Source organism: Leguminivora glycinivorella, chromosome 16, assembly GCF_023078275.1.
Source record: "Leguminivora glycinivorella isolate SPB_JAAS2020 chromosome 16, LegGlyc_1.1, whole genome shotgun sequence".
Taxonomy (NCBI): domain Eukaryota; kingdom Metazoa; phylum Arthropoda; class Insecta; order Lepidoptera; family Tortricidae; genus Leguminivora; species Leguminivora glycinivorella.
Genome location: NC_062986.1, coordinates 4,469,363 through 4,492,331, shown reverse-complemented (window position 1 = coordinate 4,492,331; position 22,969 = coordinate 4,469,363). Strand labels below are relative to the sequence as shown.

Here is a 22,969-nt window from a genome sequence, read left to right as displayed (position 1 = left end):
CGTGCTGGTCGACCAGGAAGTTGGAGCTTAATCACGAACGAAAGGTGTATTGGAGAGGATTCTGCGATTTTCTTGGGATTTCATAAAAGTTCGTAACAATGAACGTTACGAACTTTTATACGAATTTGTCTATGTTTAAGTTTACATAGTATAAGATTTCTGATTTATTTGTTTGATTTGAAAACACGCATTAATTTAGATTATAAAAAAAATATTTTTAAACTTAGCTGCTATAATGTGACAAGAATTTAGTTATGACAGATTGTTGGAATGCCAAATACCATAAATATTTGTATTTACAAGAATCCTCTACATAACAATAAAACTAAAACTTCATGGTTGCTGCCAGGATGGTGCTAAGAAGTCCACCAGCGATTATGTTATGAGTAGGACAGGACATTTAGGTACCTACGCATAGATATCGCGTGTAGCTAATCCATACTAATATTATAAATGGGAAAGTGTGTGTGTCTGTTTGTTTGTCCGTCTTTCACGGCAAAACGGGGCGACGAATTGACGTGATTTTTTAAGTGGAGATAGTTGAAGGGATGGAAAGTGACATAGGCTACTTTTTGTCTCTTTCTAACGCGAGCGAAGCCGCGGGCAAAAGCTAGTAGGTAATAAAATAATCATTGATCTGACTTTTTACATTGCTGAAGAGCGCATGTTTTGACAGTCTAACAGTTGTTTACGGATCTATGCTTGTTAATAAGACTAGTTATAAAATAAATAAGCAGTTTACAGATGGAATGTGCTAATATATTTACAAGGAACAATTAACTTCAATCTATTAACAAAATATACATACAACAAGAACTATGATTAACCGAGAGAAAGATTTTTACATTAGATTTTTTTATCTTATCAACCTAAACATAAAGTGCAAATTATAAGAACATTTTCATTTACACTGTCCATGTGTGCATCTCAAACTTCATTCATGAACTTGTTCGTCAATCGTGAATGATTTCTTCCATATTATTTTACAATCTCATTTCTTCAGGAACATATTCATCATGCTACTTTAATCAAACATAAACTTGTCCTGAAATTTGAAATAGTATTAAATCCTCGAGTTTTTCCGTGAAAATTGTTGGAAAGGCATGTACTACATCTTTACTTTTAATTCTGGCTCTGACTCCTGGCCGCGTCTTCGCGGGCCCTGCGCCTCTCGGGCGCTGTCTAGCTGCTCTGAAGGTACCGCACAGAAGTAGGCTTGTGTAGTACATGTACTAATACTACAAAAGACACGACTCCCTGCACTGTACTAGACCGAACTACTCCCATATGATTTCGCTCTCTAGTACATTTAGTACACTCCGCCGAGGCCGTCAGCCGAGGAGTGACAATGACAACAAAGCGATCCGTGTGATCCGACCGCAAACGAACTAGAACCGACTGACTCGGACCGAGAGCGCGCGAAAACGGCCGATCAGCTTTCGGCTAGTACGAGCGAGCGTTACTGTTTTATCTCGCTCTCTCGGTGTACTACTGTACTAAATGTCTTAAAAGAACGAACTAGTACACTTCGGAGATCGTACTAGTTGGGAGCGATCTTTTCAGTGAACGAGCAGACACAACTTTACACAGAAGTCATCAACTAATGGCAAGGGGAGAGTATTGTGCTAGTCATAATGGAGTCTAGCCACCACGGGTCTTCTAAATAACTCGACACATGTTGCAACAGTCGCGATAAAATAACGTACAGCCGTTTATTTAAAATAAATTAATAGTTTAAAAAACACTATAAAACACGCTTTTATAAATGCACGTAAAAGCCAAAAATAAATTATGGATCGTTCAAGTTGTCTCTATTTGTGAGCTGAAGTTTAAAAACTATGTGCTTTTAATTATAATATTTGATTGTAAAAGCGTGGGGCGCTGGAACAGGAAAGACTTTTTGTATAACTTGCTGATAAATCAAATTATGCTATGTTACGGGAAGGAGGTTACACAGATTGACGCGCTAACTGGAGTTGCAGCATGACTAGTAGGTTCTACATTAAACAGTCAAATCAATTAAAAGTCAGTGTTCAAAGTAGGTACCAGTTTGTCGAACTCAGACAAAATATGCGCTAGTAGCGAGGAGAGTCGACAGTCACCGACACTTAGAACGCCGCTTTTTTCCGGTAATTAAAGTACAAAAGGGGAAAGTGTCTATAGTGACAGGATGCAGAGTTCTTGTTCGTGGACGAGATATCTTTGGTTCTATTTGGTAACCCTTAGGCGGCATATGTAAACGTTATGTTCTTATGCAACTTCATTCGCCAGGAAGTTCGGATTAGTGTTTGTTTACAAGAAAGTCTTTCCTGTTCCGGCGCCCCACGCTTTTACAATCAAATATTATAATTAAAAGCACATAGTTTTTAAACTTCAGCTCACAAATAGAGACAACTTGAACGATCCATAATTTATTTTTGGCTTTTACGTGCATTTATAAAAGCGTGTTTTATAGTGTTTTTTAAACTATTAATTTATTTTATACTTTTTAGTCATTAATAATGAAATACTTTTAACATTTATACATAAATTTATTTCAAGTAGGCGGATTTTACATGCCATTTGTGGCTTAACGTGTACTTATTGCTAGTTGCTAGTAGTAAACCAATCACGAGGGCGGCTTTATATACCCTCACATTAGAAGTACCTAGAATGTTCTACAACATACTAGAATATTATCGAAAACAATTAACTTAAGAAAGGAAATGTATAGAGTTTTGTAGAGTGTGTCATTACTTTTGTGCCAATCCAATATTATTTATTATAGGAAAAATTTAAAACTCGAATTAGCATCAACAGCCGACTTCAACAGCAGTCTTAACCAATTGCGCAGAATGACTTGCCTAGGCCACTTGGTCCACGTACGCACGTTTGTCTCTCTGCACATCCCCCACACATCAATGTTTTGATCTCCACGTCAACAATTTAAAATTTATTTTTGGCTTTTACGTGCATTTATAAAAGCGTGTTTTATAGTTTTTTTTAAACTATTAATTTATTTTATACTTTTTAGTCATTAATAATGAAATACTTTTGACATTTATACATATTAAATTTATTTCAAGTAGGCGGATTTTACATGCCATTTGTGGCTTAACGTGTACTTATTGCTAGTTGCTGCTTAATAATAACTAGCGGCTACCTTCTTATTACGGTATTATCATAAAAATGTTTATACCTAGTAAGTTATCCGTAAAAGATAGACAATATAGACATGTGCCATCGCGGACTTTTTGAAGACATTACAGAGACATACTTTCGCCATACATTGTTTTGAAGCTCTCAGCTAGTGGGATTTTGTTTGACTCGATTAGAAAATATTGTCACATTTCAACTAATTCAAACAAAATTTAAGTATTTCTTTTTTGCCGAGCCCCCCTTTATTTGCTCTTAAGGGTCACAGGAAAACCATTACCCAACTTATTTTAAATACAACGTTGATCTTTCTTTTATGCGGGGGGCTTTGCCCCCCGGGCCCCCCTTTGTTTACGCTTAAAGGTCACAAGAAAACGCTAACCCAACTTATTTTGAATACTACGTTAATCTTTCTTTTATGCGGGGGGCTTCGCCCCCGAGCCCCCTTTTCGTTACTCTTAAGGGTAACAAGAAAACCCTAAACCAACTTATTTTAAATACAACGTTTATCTTTCATTTATGCGGGGGCTTCGCCCCCCGAGCCCCCCTTTGTTTGCTCTTAAAGGTCACAAGAAAACGCTAACACAACTTATCTTAAATACTACGTTGATCTTTCTTTCATGCGGGGGGCTTCGCCCCCCGAGCCCCCCTTTTCGTTACTCTTAAGGGTCACAAGAAAACCCTAACCCAACTTATTTTAAATACTACGTTGATCTTTCTTTTATGCGGGGGCTTCGCCCCCCGAGCCCCCCTTTGTTTGCTCTTAAAGGTCACAAGAAAACGCTAACCCAACTTATTTTAAATACTACGTTGATCTTTCTTTTATGCGGGGGCTTCGGCCCCCGAGCCCCCCTTTGTTTGCTCTCAAAGGTCACAAGAAAACGCTAACCCAACTTATCTTAAATACTACGTTGATCTTTCTTTCATGCGAGGGGCTTCGCCCCCTGAGCCCCCCTTTGTTTGCTCTCAAAGGTCACAAGAAAACGCTAACCCAACTTATTTTAAATACAACGTTGATCTTTCTTTTATGCGGTGGGCTTCGCCCCCCGAGCCCCCCTTTGTTTGCTCTTAAAGGTCACAAGAAAACGCTAACCCAACTTATTTTAAATACAACGTTGATCTTTCTTTTATGCGGGGGCTTCGCCCCCCGAGCCCCCCTTTGTTTGCTCTTAAAGGTCACAAGAAAACGCTAACCCAACTTATTCTAAATACTACGTTTATCTTTCTTTCATGCGGGGGCTTCGCCCCCGAGCCCCCTTTTCTTTACTCTTAAGGATCACAAGAAAACCTTAACCCAACTTATTTTAAATACAACGTTGATCTTTCTTTTATGCGGGGGGCTTCGCCCCCCGAGCCCCCCTTTGTTTGCTCTCAAAGGTCACAAGAAAACGCTAACCCAACTTATCTTAAATACTACGTTTATCTTTCTTTTATGCGGGGGCTTCGCCCCCCGAGCCCCCCTTTTCGTTACCCTTAAGGGTATCAAGAAAACCCTAACCCAACTTATTTTAAATACAACGTTTATCTTTCTTTTATGCGGGGAGCTTCGCCCCCCGAGCCCCCCTTTGTTTGCTCTCAAAGGTCACAAGAAAACGCAAACCCAACTTATCTTAAATACTACGTTGATCTTTCAATCATGCGGGGGCTTCGCCCCCCGAGCCCCCCTTTGTTTGCTCTGAAAGGTTACAAGAAAACGCTAACCCAACTTATTTTAAATACTACGTTAATCTTTCTTTTATGCGGGGGCTTCGCCCCCCGAGCCCCCTTTTTGTTACTCTTAAGGGTAACAAGAAAACCCTAACCCAACTTATTTTAAATACAACGTTTATCTTTCTTTTATGCGGGGGGCTTCGCCCCCCGAGCCCCCCTTTGTTTGCTCTTAAAGGTCACAAGAAAACGCTAACCCAACTTATCTTAAATAATACGTTGATCTTTCTTTCATGCGGGGGCTTCGCCCCCGAGCCCCCTTTGTTTGCTCTTAAAGGTCACAAGAAAACGCTAACCCAACTTATTCTAAATACCACTTTGATCTTTCTTTCATGCGGGGGCTTCGCCCCCGAGCCCCCTTTTCTTTACTCTTAAGGATCACAAGAAAACCTTAACCCAACTTATTTTAAATACAACGTTGATCTTTCTTTTATGCGGGGGCTTCGCCCCCGAGCCCCTTTGTTTGCTCTGGAAGGTCACAAGAAAACGCTAACCCAACTTATTTTAAATACTACGTTGATCTTTCTTTCATGCTTCCCCCCTCGAGCCCCTCCCCCTTTCTTTCTGTTCTTATCTTCCGGCACCATCATCAGGCCTTGAAACCTAATCGTAGTCATAGTTCATTACAAGACTTTTCTAAGAAGCCCAAAAACAGCTATGATACGATGTTCCATCATGTAGTTCCAGTTCATATCTTCCGGCTCCATCATCAGACCTTGAAACCTAATCGTAGTCAAAGTTCATTACAAGACTTTTCTAAGAAGCCCAAAAACAGCTATGATACGATGTTCCATCATGTAGTTCCAGTTCATATCTTCCGGCTCGATCATCAGACCTTGAAACCTAATCGTAGTCAAAGTTCATTACAAGACTTTTCTAAGAAGCCCAAAAACAGCTATGATACGATGTTCCATCATGTAGTTCCAGCTCATATCTTCCGGCTCCATCATCAGACCTTGAAACCTAATTGTAGTCAAAGTTCATTACAAGACTTTCCTAAGAAGCCCAAAAACAGCTATGATACGATGTTCCATCATGTAGTTCCAGTTCATATCTTCCTGCTCCATCATCAGACCTTGAAACCTAATCGTAGTCAAAGTTCATTACAAGACTTTTCTAAGAAACCCAAAAACAGCTATGATACGATGTTCCTTCATGTAGTTCCAGTTCATATCTTTCGGCTTCATCATCAGACCTTGAAACCTAATTGTAGTCAAAGTTCATTACAAGACTTTTCTAAGAAACCCAAAAACGGCTATGATACGATGTTTCATCATGTAGTTCCAGTTCATATCTTCCGACTCCATCATCAGATCAGCTCAACAGTACCATATTATTGTATTGTCATCGGAACTACATATAGCTGCCAATTTTCATTACGCTACGACTCCTGGAAGATGGTTAAATTAGCTTCCTTAGATTCCATTACATACATAGTTACATACACGACGACCTAATAAAAGCGTGTTAATAATTGAATGTCTCACGAAAGTTAAACGTCTATTACTTAATTTACGATTACTTGTTAATCGTAAATCGCAATCGATTTCTTCTTATTATTTTCAATCAGATTTTCTCATAAACACTGTTATTTGTGACGCTATTTCAACCAAAAGTAAGTACTTTATTTTGAAACTTGGAACAGCATTAAAAACTCGAGTTTTTCTATGAAAATATGGTTAAAAAACATGGTTTAGTTTTAATTCTGGCTCTGACTCCTGGCAGCGCTCCTGGGCGCCCCGGGGCTGCCGCCCATGTGTCGAATCAGACCTCGCAGCCCTTTAGCCTCTCGGGCGCCACTGTCTAGCTGCTCGGACGGCACCGCACAGAAGTCGTCAACCAACGGCAGGGGGCCGCTGAGACGAGAGTATTGCGCTAGTCGGGATTGGTGTCCGCTGGGTGAGATCTTGTCTATTGGTTGATGGATCTGGAACAGAAAGTTGACATTTGTTATGGCATAATTAAATCTAGTTCCAATGTAAACTATGGCACAACCATTTTGTCAGAGTTTACATAGTCCTAAAAACCGCCATAAGTAGAAATCAAAAGCTAATTTTATGACAGTTTAGACAACACCTAGATTCTATTGTCGGTAGAGGGGAATGTGGAGGTAAATAATTGTAATAAATCTGCTAATATAATACTTGAATAGCCCCAACAATACAAATCTGAAATGCTATTATAATTTCCTTTATAACCATTTTGCATATTACCTTTCCTTTAAGAGCAGCCAGCTCATCCTGCAACCTCTTCACCATAGCCACATCACTCTCGTAACTCGTGAGCGTTGGCTGCGGCATGCACTGGAACACGGTGGCTAGCAGATTGTGGAGCGACACTAGCACGCTGTCCTGCCAGGCTCGGGTGAAGAACAGGCTGAATGTTGGGTTCTCTTCTGGTTTCTGGATGTATGGGAGCACTGGAAGGAGGATATTTAGTTCAGGTTTAGGTGAAGAAAATATTTTGTTTACTCAGAAGAGAGATGCCAATAAGATTTTCCGCCTTGTCTTCAGGTGGATTATAAACATTAAATTAAATTAAAATAGCCATTCTTACTGAGTTTTAAATTAAGTTTGAATTATCATTGTTGGCATTAAAGTTAAGTTTCGTATTTTGTTTTTGGTTTTATATTTGTTCTTTAGTTTTTAAATTAAGTCTCGTAGCTCAGTTTGCCTCCTGGCAAAGGCCTCCTCTAAATCCCTCCAGTGTGTCCTGTCCATGGTTGCTCTTCTCCAGAATAGTCCCGCTGTTAGTTTTATTTCATCTTCCCATCTACAGAGCTCTGTAGATGGGAAGATGATTATAAACATTATTCATAAGATAAACACAAAATAGCATTTATAGGCACTTACAAATACTGTTCCTAAATTTAACTGGGGCTCAGCAGAGCCATTTATAAAAATAAATCAGCAATACCCGAAAAGTTTGTACATTTGTATTAAAATTTTGCTTTTGTGTTAGCGAAAATTAGGGATTGCAGTACCGGTACTGTTTTAAAGAACCGGGATTTTCGGTACCGAAGCAATATGGAACCGGGATTTCCCGGGATTTTCGGTACTTTCGGGACTGGTCTAATTTTTTCGCTTTTTCAAATAAAACAGCATATTTTTTGCATTTTACGTCTTTTATTATTATATTACCATAACCGAACCGCACCGGATTATTTCGGCGTATTATATTATCAGCCTTTTTTTATTTCGTAGTAATTTTCATAGTGAGATTATACCGTGCAACAACAAAAAATCGTGAAGAATTCTGCCTGAACCCGACTATCTGGCAACCATAGGCACCAATGGTTACCGTTGCAATACATTGCTCCGATTAAGCGATCTGCCATTACTGGGAGAAGTTTAATCGCTTGGTAAAAGAAATAAGACAAATACTATTAAAGAAATATAATCTTTGATTATAGACCGGCAGTAAAACCTCTCAAAATTCCCCAAACATGTAATTTGAATCAAATAATGTAAACTAAAGGAAACAAAACATTTGAAATGGTGCACTATTTTTTTGCTAGTCAGAGGGAACATTCTCGAGAAAATTAGTCATTTTCTGGAAATTTCTGTGGAAAACCGTAATATCACAATATATGTAAACATTTTTTTAAAGTTTAGCCAGTTTATAGCAGTTATCATTAAAAGTTAGACATAAGCCATTGCCGACTTTTTTTCTAGACCTACATTTATGTATCAGAGCGACAATTCCACCATACATTATTTTCTTATAAGTCGATAGTACGGGCAGGGTTTTTGATTAAAGCTCTTAGCAGCGTGATTTTTACCGACTTTTAGCACAAATATACACACAGTCATGTTTTAAGAATCAATTTATAATTAGAAAACCTTAAACATTCCTCAAGAATCACTCTATTCATACATAGGTGAAAAACGCATAAATATCCCTTAAGTAGTTTTTGAGTCTATCGCAAAATTCGCGAACACAGTTTTATAACATGCAGTGAAATGAGATTGAGAGAGAAAAGATAAATACACGAATTAATATAACAAACATTCATCAAAAATACAAAACTCGACTATTGAACTGGCTAGTTGGGCTAGTTAGGGTATCGCGGTGGCTACGGCTGCCAGGTTGCCTGCCAAACGCTATTAAATAGTGATTAAGCGCGTGTTCTTGGGCCTACGCCTATTTTTTTACTGTTTAAATAATATAAACAGAAATAATTAAATTTTGTAGCAAAAATGTCACTAAAAATATTTCCCGAAAGTACCGAAAGTACCGGGATTTTTCAAGTTGATTTCCCGGTTCTTTGCTTGGTCAAAAATCCCGGGAATTCCCGGTACTTTCGGTACCGGTATTTCCCGGGAGCAAACCCTAGCGAAAATGTATAGAATTCTGGTAACAAAAAAGGAAGGTCGCATATAAAGTACCATGATTGTGAGCATGTGACATTTTGGGAAACCTAATGGATATTGCACAGCATCATGGACTCTATCAGCCTACCATTTTTAATAAAATCAGAGACATGGTCCAAATATACAAACCTTTCAGGAATTACTCAAATATAGGATGAAATTCAGGAAAGATGTTTCAAATTGAAAACCTTGTCATCAAAATAGTGAATTAATGAAAAATGTTTGTTTCATGCAACTAATGACTTTTATTGTATCAACCAAATGTTCATTTCAGGTTTTACTGGGTTTATTATCCTCATTTGTAAACTACAATAAAATCCAAATTACTTATTTTCTAAACCTTGTACTTTTTATTTATTTATTAATTTAAGCCTTTTTTCCACATTTGTAACTTTTTTTTTTACTTTTCCTTTAATTTGTCTTTTGTGGTCCCTAATAGGGTAAAGGCCTCCTCCAAGCTTGTACTTACTGAACCAATCCCTCCACTCATTCTGTCCCTGTAACTCCGGCAGCATCTTTGCAAAGAACTCTGTCACTCGTTCATTCTTCACACCGCCCGTTCCTTGTGCGGCCGTCACTAAATACAGCTTGTAGAGACTGTATTCTAATTTCCTCACAGCTGAAATAAGTGTGGTGACAACATTTACTTGTACAATTTTGAACACTGCTTATTCTGAGATATAAAGATAAAAAATATATTACCTGGTTGAACATGTATCTCTAATTTCGAAAAAACCAAACTGTCTAGGTGCGACCAGTATTCCTTTAAGCCGTTGAGATCAGAAACGTTTATAAAATGTAAGATTTGATCCACAATCTTGTCCACCCTAAAACCTTTGTCTTTATCAGTTTTCAAGTCATTGTCGAAAGCTTTTACAGTGGATGTAAATCCTCTGTATAGTAAATATTCTTTGACGAGTTCGTCAACGAATTGTATGTGCGCCATTTCAAGTTATTATTTATTTTGATATTAAAATTAATTTGTTTACAAAAATTGGAAAGTGACAGGAAACAGACATTTTGTAATCGATGGGTGCATTCATATTCACACCACTTTTACTCTTATCTGATTCATAAATGCATCAGAAAACCGCATGAACTTTATTATTTTAGACTATTTAAGCAAATATTATACGAAATATGTTTTATTTTATTTAAATTTTGCTCATATATAACTATGAAATCTATAACAACAACAAAACTACTGTAACAGAAAAGTTTCTTTTTCCAAACTATAGTTTATGAACGCTTCGTGCCACAGATACGTTTAAGATGTATTCAAGTTTTTGTAAATTGGATAGTCCACTTTGTGAAACTGACAAGTCTATCACTCTAAAATGAAGAAATTGTTTAATTTTTGTAGTAACCGTAAATAAGAGTAACGTGACAGGACCAGAGTCTTTTTTTTCATTTTCGTCACATTCACTTCCTTAAATTATGAACGTCGCGATCGTTGCACCAAAAATACCAACATACACAAATCAACACTGTCGAAATGTCAATCGCGCACAATAATCAGCTGTCGATTTTTATTGCAATAATTTATTATGAACACAATGCGCGCTAACAAATGAACAGAACTGTCTTCCGCTAAGAAGCAATCACGGTGGTGATCTCGGGTTTGTGCGGCGCGGGGCCATGGCGCGGAGCGGGGTCGGCGAGTGAGCGCGCTGGTGGCGGGCGAGGCCCGAGCGCCGCGGGTGCGGGTGCGGGTGCGGCTGCGGGTGCGGGCCCGGCATGTGGAGGCATGGCCGAGGCGGCGGCGGGCACGTCGCGCGGGCTCCGCGTCTACAAGATCGTGGTGCTGGGCGACGGCGGCGTGGGCAAGTCCGCCGTCACTCTGCAGTTCGTAAGCCACAGCTTCCTGGACTACCACGACCCCACTATAGGTATGCGGCTATGTTTATTTATGTTCTCATCTAGGGATTTCCCCGTAAGGTTTAAACAATTTTTTAATGCATGTATCGAGATCATAGTATGGTTTACTGAATTCCAAATTGTTTACAAACAGTTTGTGTATCCACACTAGTCATTATTGTTTCGACTGTAGGTACACAGCAGTCTTTTATACCGGCATACTCAACCTTTTTTAAAGTACTACATTAACATTATCTAAAAATTTGGATGGAATAATGTGGCCTGGCAACTTGGCAGGGACGAATATGTTTGAATATAATCAAATGTTTTGATTCAAATGCATAATGTTTTGTTTTACAGAGGATTCATATCAGCAGCAAGCTGTTATTGACGGGGAGCCAGCCTTGTTGGACATTTTGGACACAGCGGGACAGGTTAGTTTCAATCTTGTTGATTTCCTCACATACTTTCAGCAATATATTACAATATTTTTTAATTAAATTAACCAGTGATTTATCCAGTTCAGTCTAAGATAAATCTCCTTGTTTTGAGCAATGGCTAGGTTATGTATGGTTTATTTAAAGTCACACACAAGTCGAACATGATTAATTAACATTATTTTACCTTTTTTCCAACCAGCCACTGCCATTTTTATATCACATTCATTCTTTCTAGTTGGCTAAGTTTTTACTTAAAAATGTACTTCTAAGATTGAAGTTAGTTTGGAGATAGCTTTAATATAACATCCTTTTCTCTCCAGGTGGAATTCACAGCGATGCGGGAGCAGTACATGCGGTGTGGTGAAGGCTTTGTGCTTTGCTACTCTGTAACAGACCGGCGGTCCTTTAGGGCTGCAGCCGAGTACCGCCGGCTGCTTGCACAGGCCCGTCCTACAGAGCGCCTGCCCCTTGTGCTTGTTGGGAATAAGCTAGACTTGGCTCCAAGGTGTAGACAGGTTGGTTCTTACTGAAAGTAGTATGGTTGTTGATGCCAATACAACCAAAAACAAAGACAATGGTAGTGATGAAGAATATAATGAGACAGCGGCCTATACTGTTTTACTTTTTTTAGCAAAATTGATTCTTGTCCAGTGTGTCTTATCCCACTCGGCTCCTGTAAGGCCTGGGCCCTTGGCAATTCGTAGCAGGTTTCGGTGTAACCATTTGTCTTTTATGAAAGTGACTACCATCAGATCTTCCAACCCAGAGATGTTACGATAAAATTAAATTTATATTTTTGTCGCAGGTGACAACTGAAGAAGGCTCAGCTTTGGCCACACAGCTTGGATGTCCATTCTTTGAGACGTCGGCCGCGCTGAGGCATTTCGTCGATGATGCGTTTCACGCGCTCGTGCGTGAGATACGGCGGCTGGAGCGACAGAGACAGGTATACACTGTTTATCTCTCTCTGGCCACACGGATGCTTATACTTCGAGACGTCGGCCGCGCTGAGGCATTTCGTCGATGATGTGTTTCACGCGCTCGTGCGTGAGATACGGCGGCTGGAGCGACAGAGACAGGTATACACTGTTTATCTCTCTATGGCCACACGGATGCTTATACTTCGAGACGTCGGCCGCGCTGAGGCACTTCGTCGATGATGCGTTTCACGCGCTCGTGCGTGAGATACGGCGGCTGGAGCGACAGAGACAGGTATACACTGTTTATCTCTCTCTGGCCACACGGATGCTTATACTTCGAGACGTCGGCCGCGCTGAGGCATTTCGTCGATGATGCGTTTCACGCGCTCGTGCGTGAGATACGGCGGCTGGAGCGACAGAGACAGGTATACACTGTTTATCTCTCTCTGGCCACACGGATGATTATACTTCGAGACGTCGGCCGCGCTGAGGCATTTCGTCGATGATGCGTTTCACGCGCTCGTGCGTGAGATACGGCGGCTGGAGCGACAGAGACAGGTATACACTGTTTATCTCTCTCTGGCCACACGGATGCTTATACTTCGAGACGTCGGCCGCGCTGAGGCATTTCGTCGATGATGCGTTTCACGCGCTCGTGCGTGAGATACGGCGGCTGGAGCGACAGAGACAGGTATACACTGTTTATCTCTCTCTGGCCACACGGATGCTTATACTTCGAGACATTGGCCGCCCTGAGGCATTTCGTCGATGATGCGTTTTACACGCTCGTGCGTGAGATACGGCGGCTGGAGCGACAGAGACAGGTATACACTGTTTATCTCTCTCTGGCCACACGGATGCCTATACTTCGAGACGTCGGCCGCGCTGAGGCACTTCGTCGATGATGCGTTTCACGCGCTCGTGCGTGAGATACGGCGGCTGGAGCGACAGAGACAGGTATACAGTTTGTCTCACTCTGAACAGCTTGGATGTCTCTTCGAGACGTCCGCAAACACTTCATCGAAGGCGCTCTTGCGTGAGATATGCAGGCTGGAGCGACAGAGACAGGTATAGGGGGGGCGGGTTCTGAGGTAACCAAGGCCTCCAAGTGTCAAGAGCTGGAATCGAACCAGCGTCCTCCGTTTACCGGACGGATGCCTAAACCGCTCGGCCATCGGGTCTCACTGGCAAGGGTCGAAAATTTCAATAATAAAACAATTTCTGAAGCCTTGTGGCGCCCTCTGACATCCTTGAGGTAGAACATCTCGATGGACAGCGGGCGACGGGTGGTAGTAGCACAGGACAATGCCGTTAAAATTACAACTTTATTTTTTATTTTTTATTTTTTTATTTTTTATTGTATAGTAAACAAGACTTTTGTCCGCAGTCCTCACTAATGGGCACCGGCATATCGACGGGCGGCGGCCGCCGGCGCTGGCGGCGCCTGCGCAGCATCTTCGCGCTCGTGTTCCGCCGCAGGCGCCGCGACCCCTGAACGTAAGCCTTAACACAACCCCTGTAGGTTCAGTATACATTGACAGGCCGTGGCGGTTATGACGTTTGCTTACTGTGCAATCAATGGTATTCTAATGATTAATATTGTTTTTTTTTTCAACCACGGAACGTAAGCCTTAACGCAACCCCAATAGGTTCAGTATAGATTGACAGGCCGTGGCGGTTATGACGTTTCGTTACTGTGCAACCAATGGTATTGTGAAAACGAATGAATTGATACTGTTTTGTTTTTGCAATCCACTAAATGTAAGCCTTAACACAACCCCTAAAGGTTCAAATTAGAGTGGCGATTACGTCGTCTGGTTAGGGCCTCCTCAAACCTATTGACGCGGCATCTACCAAAAATCGCTAGGTTTGGGGAAACCCTTACCGAGTATTATGAAGTGATATTTATTTTTGTTTTAGACCATCTGAATGGAAGTCTTAACGCAACCGCATTAGGTTCAGATTATATTGAGAGCAGTGGCAGTTATGACGTTTGGTTACTGCGTGAACCAATGATATTGTAATACATATTTTTTTTTATTAAAAAAATAAAATGAGCATTTGACTTAACCTTTTCCAGGTTGTCTATTGTTTGCCCGACAGTCATTTAAGATAATAATAATATGCCCGAATCTAACTTGCCTGAATTTCATTTGCCCGAATGATTTGTTTACCATAAAAATTGTATGACATACTGGTTGTTTATCCGAACATTACCTTCCATAATCGTACAATGCCATACTATTTGTTAGCCATATTATTAAGTGCAATAATATGGTTTAATATAATATTCAAACGCCATAAGCAATTATTGCCATATTAATTGTTGCCCATAGTATTACCTAACCTACTTTCTGATAGCAGTTTCATTTTCCAGGGGGTCATAGTTCTAACCTAACCTAACCTACTTTTCAAGCAGTTTCATTTTCCAGGGGGTCACAGTTCTAACCTAACCTAACCTACTTTCTGATAGCAGTTTCATTTTCCAGGGGATCGCAGTTCTAACCTAACCTAACCTACTTTCTGATAGCAGTTTCATTTTACAGGGGGTCGCAGTTCTAACCTAACCTAACCTACTTTCTGATAGCATTTTCATTTTCCAGGGGGTTACAGTTCTAACCGTTTTTTTTTGTTTAGGGGGGGAAAATGCGTTCCGCATACCACTAGGGTGCGTGGGGGGACCCTAGTGGTTATGTGGGACTCCCGTATTGGCTAATGAGGCCACGGTATACCCACTAAAAACCCCCCCACATGCCACCTCGCCGCCTTGTTGGTGGGGTTACCGGAACACTTACGCTCACAACGGCGACCCCGCCGGCGGCAGCCGCCCACTTGCAGCTCCTCCGTGGATGCCCAACGGCCCTCCACAATGAGTGCGCCAGAAGACAAGGCGCACCCTCCTCCTCGGCCACTTATGGATACAGTGACGGACCCCCTCGAGTCCGCCATAAAGAGGCCATGGGCGCCAGAAGAGTTCCGGCGCCCGGCGGTGGGAATGGTCTCTGGTTCCACCGCTAACCAAGTCGGCCGCAAAGGATAGGGAGAACGGCGCACCGTAATACCGGCACTCCTCTTCCCTTGCGGCCCCACCAATGCCGCTACAGCGGAGCGGCCCCGCCAAGGTCGCAGGGGGTAGGGAGAGTGGCGCACCGTTATACCATCACGCCTCTCCCCCTGCGATCCCACCTCGGCTACCGTGGGAGGGCACAGAGCGGCATCCCATACTGCCGGATCTTCCCTCCCACGGCAGTCCTCCTAGAAGCATCTCAAGTGGGCTTTACAAGCCCACTTGGAGCGTCCTCCTCGGGCCAGCTCGCCCATCAACAAGCCGGCCCTGGTTGCTTCTTCGCTTCACCGTGGGTCACCAAGCCACGGTTACTAAGCCCCTCCACCACGACAAGGTTTAATATAATATTCAAACGCCATAAGCAATTATTGCCATATTAATTGTTGCCCATAGTATTACCTAACCTACTTTCTGATAGCAGTTTCATTTTCCAGGGGGTCATAGTTCTAACCTAACCTAACCTACTTTTCAAGCAGTTTCATTTTCCAAGGGGTCACAGTTCTAACCTAACCTAACCTACTTTCTGATAGCATTTTTATTTTCCAGGGGGTCACAGTTCTAACCTAACCTAACCTACTTTCTGATAGCAGATTCATTCTCTAGTACTTCGAGTAGTGTCGTCTCTGTGATAATTACGCATTTCGATGATTCTGCCAAATCACATTATGGAAATTGACTTTTCTGGTCGCTAATTTGGATGACAAATGATGGTATGGAATAAATAAATAAATAAATAATTTATTTATTATTTATAATTTGGATGACAAATAATGGTATGGAATGTGGTAATTACTGATTTCGATGATTCTGACAAATGACATTATGGAAACTGACTTCATGGGAAACAAATTTTCTGGCACTTGATTAATATAGTAAACAATGATTATGGCATAAGATGTTATGAGAAACAATATTATGATTGTTGAATAGGGTGGCAAATAAAATTATGGCAAATGAAATTCTGGCAAATGGGGGTATCCCCCTTTTCCAATATAAGTTTCTCCATCATCATCATCCTTGCATTATCCCGGCATTCGCCACGGCTCATGGGAGCCTGGCCTCCGCTTTGACGAATAATCTCAAGATTTAGCGTAGGCGCTAGTTTTACGAAAGCGACTGCCATCTGTAATTTTCTCCTAGGGGTTTTTTAATTCATTGATTTAGATGAAACTGTTTTTGATTCTACTTTATGTAGTTAACGATTTTATAGTTATTTTTATTAGTGTTTAATATTATAATATCATGTGACGTTATCTGGGTAAAGGGAGTCGATGGCGCTTGCGTCCCGCGGCGTCGTATTTGTACACGAACATCGCTCATAACGCCGTAAGCGCCATCGACAATGAGGTCCCTTTACCCAGATAACGTCACATATGTCTAATTAAATGAATATAAAATATATCGTCACTACTTTGAAAAAATCTCGTATCTCACGCTGCTCCTCAAAGTTAAAACGCAGTAAGTCTATATGCATTCCATTCCATACATACTTACTACAATTTTCTTTTCATTGACAGACGAAGATACAAGTTTTTTTAAAAGTATTGACGATATATACAATATCATTGGTTGTGCGTCTCAAGTTTCTAAACAATCTAGTTTTTTTAAAAGTATTGACGATATGTACAATATCATTGGTTGTGCGTCTCAATTTCTAAACAATCTAAAAAACAACATACATTTTCTCGTCTTTAAAGACCGTTTTTAGTCATGTTAGACAAATGAGTTTAAGTTATTAATACTACTTATCATGTACCTGTATATTTAAGTATGGCACCCCCACCAGTCAAGAAGTGATCGTTTCAGTGGCCATTTTTATTGTATTTTAGTCCAAGTTTAAATGTTCTTTCAATTATTTTATTTAAAAAAATCATTTTTAACAGAAAATCTTTGGTAAGTCTTTTTGGGAAATTCTACGAAAATGTCGCTTGCGTAATGCCATTCTTTTAATATTGACTGAAAATGGTAAAAACTATATTGGGTCAGGGGCCCGTTTCTCGAAAGGTACAAGCCTTGTATTACAAGTGCGCGAACTGTCAAATCGTATGGGTTGTCATGGAAACACACTTGTAATACAAGGCTTGTACCTTTCGAGAAACGGGGCCCTGGTCTGATAATATTTATTTAAGACTTGTCTAAGAGCCCAGAGACGCCAGACCTTACTCAAATTCTCAAGGATGAAACTTTGGGATAATGTAGAGTTCGTATCGACGTTTAATGTCTGCATATTACATAGTTCGGCCCGTCGGCCATTTTTTTGTTATATAAGTTTTTTTTTTAAATACACTTACTTTCCTAAATTTATTTTTAACAAGCAGAAACCCGTTACAAGATGTAATAGTCTGTCGGTATCGGTAGATGGCGCTAGACGTCACCCCAAGACGTGTGTACATAAGGAAAGGCATGGAAAGATTTGCGATGTCCGGCGCTGCTTCCGTAGCTCAATTGGTTAGAAGTTAGAAAGATTTTCAAGCGTCTGGTAAAAGTTACGGCCGGCGGAAATGGCCTTACAGTCTTTTCTATTACATATATAAAAATCAGCCTTGAGAATTTAAGGAAAGTAAGTGTTTTTTTTAAACCTTATAGCAAAAAATGGCCGACGGTACATCGTCCCAAAGTTTCATCTTTGAGAAAATGAGGAAGGTCTGGCGGCTCTGGGTTCTTAGTCCATAACAAATTGGCAGATTTTTCAGATTTTATTGAGGCAGCTAATCAAACATGGCAAAAGCGTTACGTAGGTCGCCATTTTTGTGCAATGACTAATGTCCCTCTGACACCTCTTTGCCAAAAGTTTTTTTTTGGAAATTAACCTTCTACCTCTTAAAGATTTTAATATTCCTACTAAAGTATAATGTGACTTTCTGTTACAAAATGGTCCTTATTACTTGGTGAAATAAGAACGTTTTTTTCTTATCTAACTTGAAGTAATAGGAACCTCCTGTGAAGGAAAGTCACAAATAAGCAGGGCCTATTTGTTAAGATATTTGTAGAGCTAATGTTTGTTATATTTTATTTTGTACTAATTTAAAGTTAATTAGGTATAACAGTTTTCTTTGAGGACCAATCTGCTAAGTGTTGATGCTATCGGCGGTCAACTATGATTTTGACAATATGCATAAAGTATTTAATATGAAACCCACTAATTATTATTGAAAAAAAAAAAAAAACTTCACCTTTCTGGTATCCTAATAATCTAATTTTAAATAAAAACAAAGTTCCCTATAATATTTTAAAATCAAAGTTATAACTAGTGATTTAATACTGAAACATATCGGTTGCGTGTGTGTGCACGCAAGCAATGTGCCATCTCTCATACGGTACCATGTATTACAACGGGTGCTTTCTTAACGCACACGACGCATCCGGTGTGCGTAGGTCTTTAGGCCTTAGACAGTTCCAAGTAATGTTTAAACTTAGTTTTAGACCATTGCCTTTAGCGTTTTGTTACAACACATATTGTTACACGAAAAGGTTAAAAGTGGGTTGGACTGTGGAAAATCAAGTTTGGAATACGCTTTGGGAGTCGAGCTTAAAGAATCTAAAAGGTTCAAGAATGTGTAAGTCGCTATTGAATAAAATCAAAGAGGTATTGAATGTAGAAGTGAAGTCTAAAAAATCACGAGTAAAAAGGTGACCTCACCTTCAAACTAGTGTATATGAAGGAAGGAGGAATCGTCTGTCAAATTCATTACGATTACTTGTACGAAAACTTCTACAGTCAATACATTTTGCAGAAATTTAGAATTTAAGAGATTAGTCTGGATTTAGTGTCACGCTGACTGCCGGTGCTGACAGGCTTAATATGTATGATGTTGGCGTTTTAGAATAAGAGCGTCTTCACATTATCCGATCAGGGGCCTATTTCTCGAAGCTACAAGTTATAATTTACAAGTGGTTGTCAATGTCTAATATGACAAGTTAGAGAGACTTCCGCTTGTAACTTGTAACTATCAGTTTTGAGAAATGGGCCCCAGATATCAAAGGCAAATAAATATATGTCAATGGCAAATGTCAAAGATGACGCTTTTAACATATAGGATAACGGTCCTGCATCCGATGTCTGATCGGATAATGTGAAAACGCTCTATAGTTGAGAGGTGAACGCTGACGATCATTCGCGCTACACTAAAACCAGCTTAAAAGTCAAAATAACATTGATCCATTGATCATAACTAACATACTAATATATCGTGACATATTATCAGTAATGTATAATCATATCGATCCAAAATATGTGACTAAGACGATAGAATTTGGTAAGGGAAGGTTACGTATAAAACCTTAAGGTATTAAGAATCGTTGAAGAAATGAAAAGATGGGTAGGTATACTTTCGGAATTATCATAGTTCCATATAGCACTCGTCCCACCAAAAGAGAGAACAGATGTAGTACGAAAAGATTTGCCTTCGAATTGTTACGGAAACGTACGAACGTGTCATGCTATTTCAGTCAGTGTCAGTACAAGGCGTACTGACATTGACTGAACTAGCATGACAAATACGAACGTTTCCGAAGGAAACCCTTTTCGTACTACATCTGTAAGCGATGACCCATCGGCGATAGAAACGATAACGAACAAAACATAGTCGCTCCCGAGTAAAAAAAAAGAGCGATTTATAGTTCAACCAGGGGCGGCTCACTCCGCGATTCTATTGCCGCGCTACAAGTACATGCCGGCGGCCGCGAGTTCGCGGCCTAATCAGGGGTGGCGCGTGTTCTCACGGAACGCACGTTCGCACTTTCTAATGTTTACGTCGCGAGTTTTTTTTAAGGTTCATATGCTATGTCCGCGTGTGGAATGGCTAATAATGCTTAGTTAAATAGATATCATGAATAAAATAAATACCATAGGACATGTTTACACAGATCTACTATTGATAAAGTCCCCCAAAAAGTTTCAATAAGGCTTGTGATGTTGGAACTTAAACAAAAATATATAAATACCATATATATATACCTAGAAAGTACCCAAGACTTGAATATAATAGTATAACATTTTATCTGAGTATTAAATCGTTTTAATCCGTAGGCAACCCTATCGCCGGGCGCCGCGCACGTGCGGCTCGTTTCTTTGTTAGAATTTTGTAGGTATTTAAAAAGTCGACATGTCGTGAACATCAAAGCAGTGGGCCTTCTGTACTTGTACTATTATATATTCTGTGGTTCAACGCTCGGCGACGAACTAATATAACTCGTTCGCGCTATCATCGCGTCTCTTTTATTTACACAGGAGCGTCTATCTTTTGTTCGTTTTAGCTCACGTCATCGGTTACTCGTTTTTAGTGGGACCAGTGGTTCTAAATTTTAAATAGGCGTGGATAGTGTTAGTACTAGATTCCGGATGGTAACAATATGTCGTTGAATTGAGAGATATTTAGGTGTTGTTGATATTATTTTAATAGGTGTTTAGTAATAGTCCTTCCATGTACAAAACGGAACAGTCCAAATGCAGTACCACGTATTGTTTGTCTCGTCTACGTTTAGCTTACTTTTACAACACATAGGCGTTTTACAAACAAATTCTTACGTACTAGTATGTAGAGTTGTGCCTGCTCGTTCACTGAAAAGATCGCTTCCAACTAGTACGATCTCCGAAATGTAATAGTTAGTTCTTTTAGGACATTTAGTACAGTAGTACACTGAGAGAGCAAGAGACAAATTGTGCGTATGGCGCACAGTAACGCTCGGTCGTACTAGCCGAGAGCTGATCGGCCGTTTTTGCGCGGTCCGAGTCAGTCGGTTCTAGTTCGGTTGCGGTCGGGTTACACGGATCGCTTTGCTGTCATTGTCACTTCTCGGGTTGGCCATACAAATAGACCACGTGACCCCCATCCTGAAGACTGGGCATTTACCGCGTGATCCCCCCCTGGGCACGAAGCTGGGTCCGCGCTGGGGATCCCGCATCTACACACGCGGCAGGTGTATGCCCCCCCAGGTGGTGGGGGGTTGGAGACCCTCTTGTGACCCCTCATGCGTTTCTCTTTCAAAGAGGAGGCAATATAGTGCTTTTCTTTTACCACAACTAGTGCGTTTCTGCTTACAAAAAGTTTACTCCCGTTATCCTGTACCAATTGATAACTGTCACAGTATTATGAGCGAATATGAGTGAACTAGCGACTAGAACTAGCTTTTCGAAAGGCATATTTTATTGTATTAATATGTTCATTGAAGTTTTGATGCAATAAATACTTTTGCAAGTTTTTCTTACGATTTTTTCTCCTAGGTGATTCTTTTTACACTTTCTACTCTGCTGAGGCCATAATCTTGCTATAATCATTTGTAAAAGTAAACTAAATGTAGACCTAGACGAGTGTGTACCTGAAACTATCGGCTTCGAAGCAAAGTCTTCCGCAAAGGAACCCAGAAAGCAATAAATATATTTAGACTTTTTAAAATTTGCGTTGTTCATTGTTCATTTTAACCGAAAACCGCGGAACGCACGATCCTAGCGTAGTATTACGTATCAATTTGAACATTTTGTGACAGATAATATTCTCTTAGGGCCCATTTACACGGTGTCAGAATTCGCGAGTTTCAATACAGTGCGGTATTGTGGCGTAATGGTGTGCCGAACTGTATGTAACCTTAAAAGTATTCAATGGAACTGAAATCGCATGCGAGTTCTCCGTAACGGTGCCTTTATAAAAGCTTGAAACAAATATTTAATAAATATACGGTTACTCACGTTATTATATCGCGACTGTTGCGACATGTTTCAAGTCATTTAGGAGAAGAGTCTATCCGCCGCGAGCACTTCCTGAGGACGGGTCCTCAGGAAGTGCTCGCGGCGGATAGACTACGTGCACTGCCTGCGCCGCTCATCGCTCGGCCCGTTGCGCACGCGCTGATAGGGGCTTAGAGCAACATATTGATTAAATTTTTGAATATGTCTAATGTTTAACGTCTACAAATGAAGAACATTCGGAGCGTGTGTTTCGTGGTTAAGGTGTTAGAGTTTTAATGTATAGCTTACATAGCTTAGTATTTAAAATGTGTCGGTTTATATCGTGTATAGGGACCTTGTAGGAAAGAATACCAAAATAAACGTAGTTTTAACAGACAGGCCATAATTTGGGATTCATGTTAGTTCTGATACGAGGCAATGACCGTAAAGTACAACTGTGGCTGGCATTTATATTATTTATTGCAAAAATTTCATGTGTGAAATGATAACGCCCAAATCTTCAATGCATCTTTTCACACGTGTATCAAAAAGTTAATTAATATTTATCTATTTTTACAATAACGCACATGTGCTATTTTATGGCCATAATTTAACTTTACTAAAATATATAAAACATAAACATATAAATTAATAATATAAATGCCAGCAAGTAAATTAAGTGAGATAAATCGAGCTCTTCATTGTAATCTGTGTGACAGAAACAGCAATAAGTATATTATATTAAGATATTATATTATATTAATAAGTATCTTGTTCGGTGTATGTATCAAGTACCTTAGTATCGT

General features: G+C 40.2%; 2 protein-coding genes across 2 annotated transcripts; one reads left to right on the top strand and one right to left on the bottom strand.

The window, feature by feature from the left end:
- Positions 1–6,317: 6,317 nt before the first annotated feature.
- Positions 6,318–10,225, bottom strand: LOC125234696 (WD repeat-containing protein 91). The gene is made up of 4 exons (XM_048141052.1): positions 9,918–10,225; positions 9,685–9,834; positions 7,056–7,261; positions 6,318–6,769 (listed from the first exon to the last, which is right to left on the bottom strand). Exons 1-4 carry the CDS (start codon positions 10,159–10,161, stop codon positions 6,542–6,544), a joined length of 828 nt encoding a protein of 275 aa, XP_047997009.1. The 5' UTR covers positions 10,162–10,225; the 3' UTR covers positions 6,318–6,541.
- Positions 10,226–10,714: 489 nt separating this feature from the next.
- Positions 10,715–14,545, top strand: LOC125234781 (GTP-binding protein Rit2). Its single transcript, XM_048141178.1, has 5 exons — positions 10,715–11,104; positions 11,433–11,506; positions 11,833–12,027; positions 12,318–12,458; positions 13,820–14,545. The coding sequence occupies exons 1-5, from the start codon at positions 10,963–10,965 to the stop codon at positions 13,925–13,927; spliced, it is 660 nt and encodes a 219-aa protein (XP_047997135.1). The 5' UTR covers positions 10,715–10,962; the 3' UTR covers positions 13,928–14,545.
- The last annotated feature ends 8,424 nt before the right edge of the window (positions 14,546–22,969 follow it).

Excerpts from the sequence above, each read along its gene's own strand:
- LOC125234781 (XM_048141178.1), top strand. The coding sequence starts at position 10,963 with ATGGCCGAGGCGGCGGCGGGCACGTCGCGCGGGCTCCGCGTCTACAAG. Across the intron at positions 12,028-12,317 it reads TGGCTCCAAGGTGTAGACAG|GTGACAACTGAAGAAGGCTC; the intron begins GTTGGTTCTTAC and ends TTTTTGTCGCAG. Across the intron at positions 12,459-13,819 it reads GGCTGGAGCGACAGAGACAG|TCCTCACTAATGGGCACCGG; the intron begins GTATACACTGTT and ends TTTTGTCCGCAG.
- LOC125234696 (XM_048141052.1), bottom strand. The coding sequence starts at position 10,161 with ATGGCGCACATACAATTCGTTGACGAACTCGTCAAAGAATATTTACTA. Across the intron at positions 9,835-9,917 it reads AGAGATACATGTTCAACCAG|CTGTGAGGAAATTAGAATAC; the intron begins GTAATATATTTT and ends CACTTATTTCAG. Across the intron at positions 7,262-9,684 it reads TGAGTGGAGGGATTGGTTCA|TGCTCCCATACATCCAGAAA; the intron begins GTAAGTACAAGC and ends TCCTCCTTCCAG.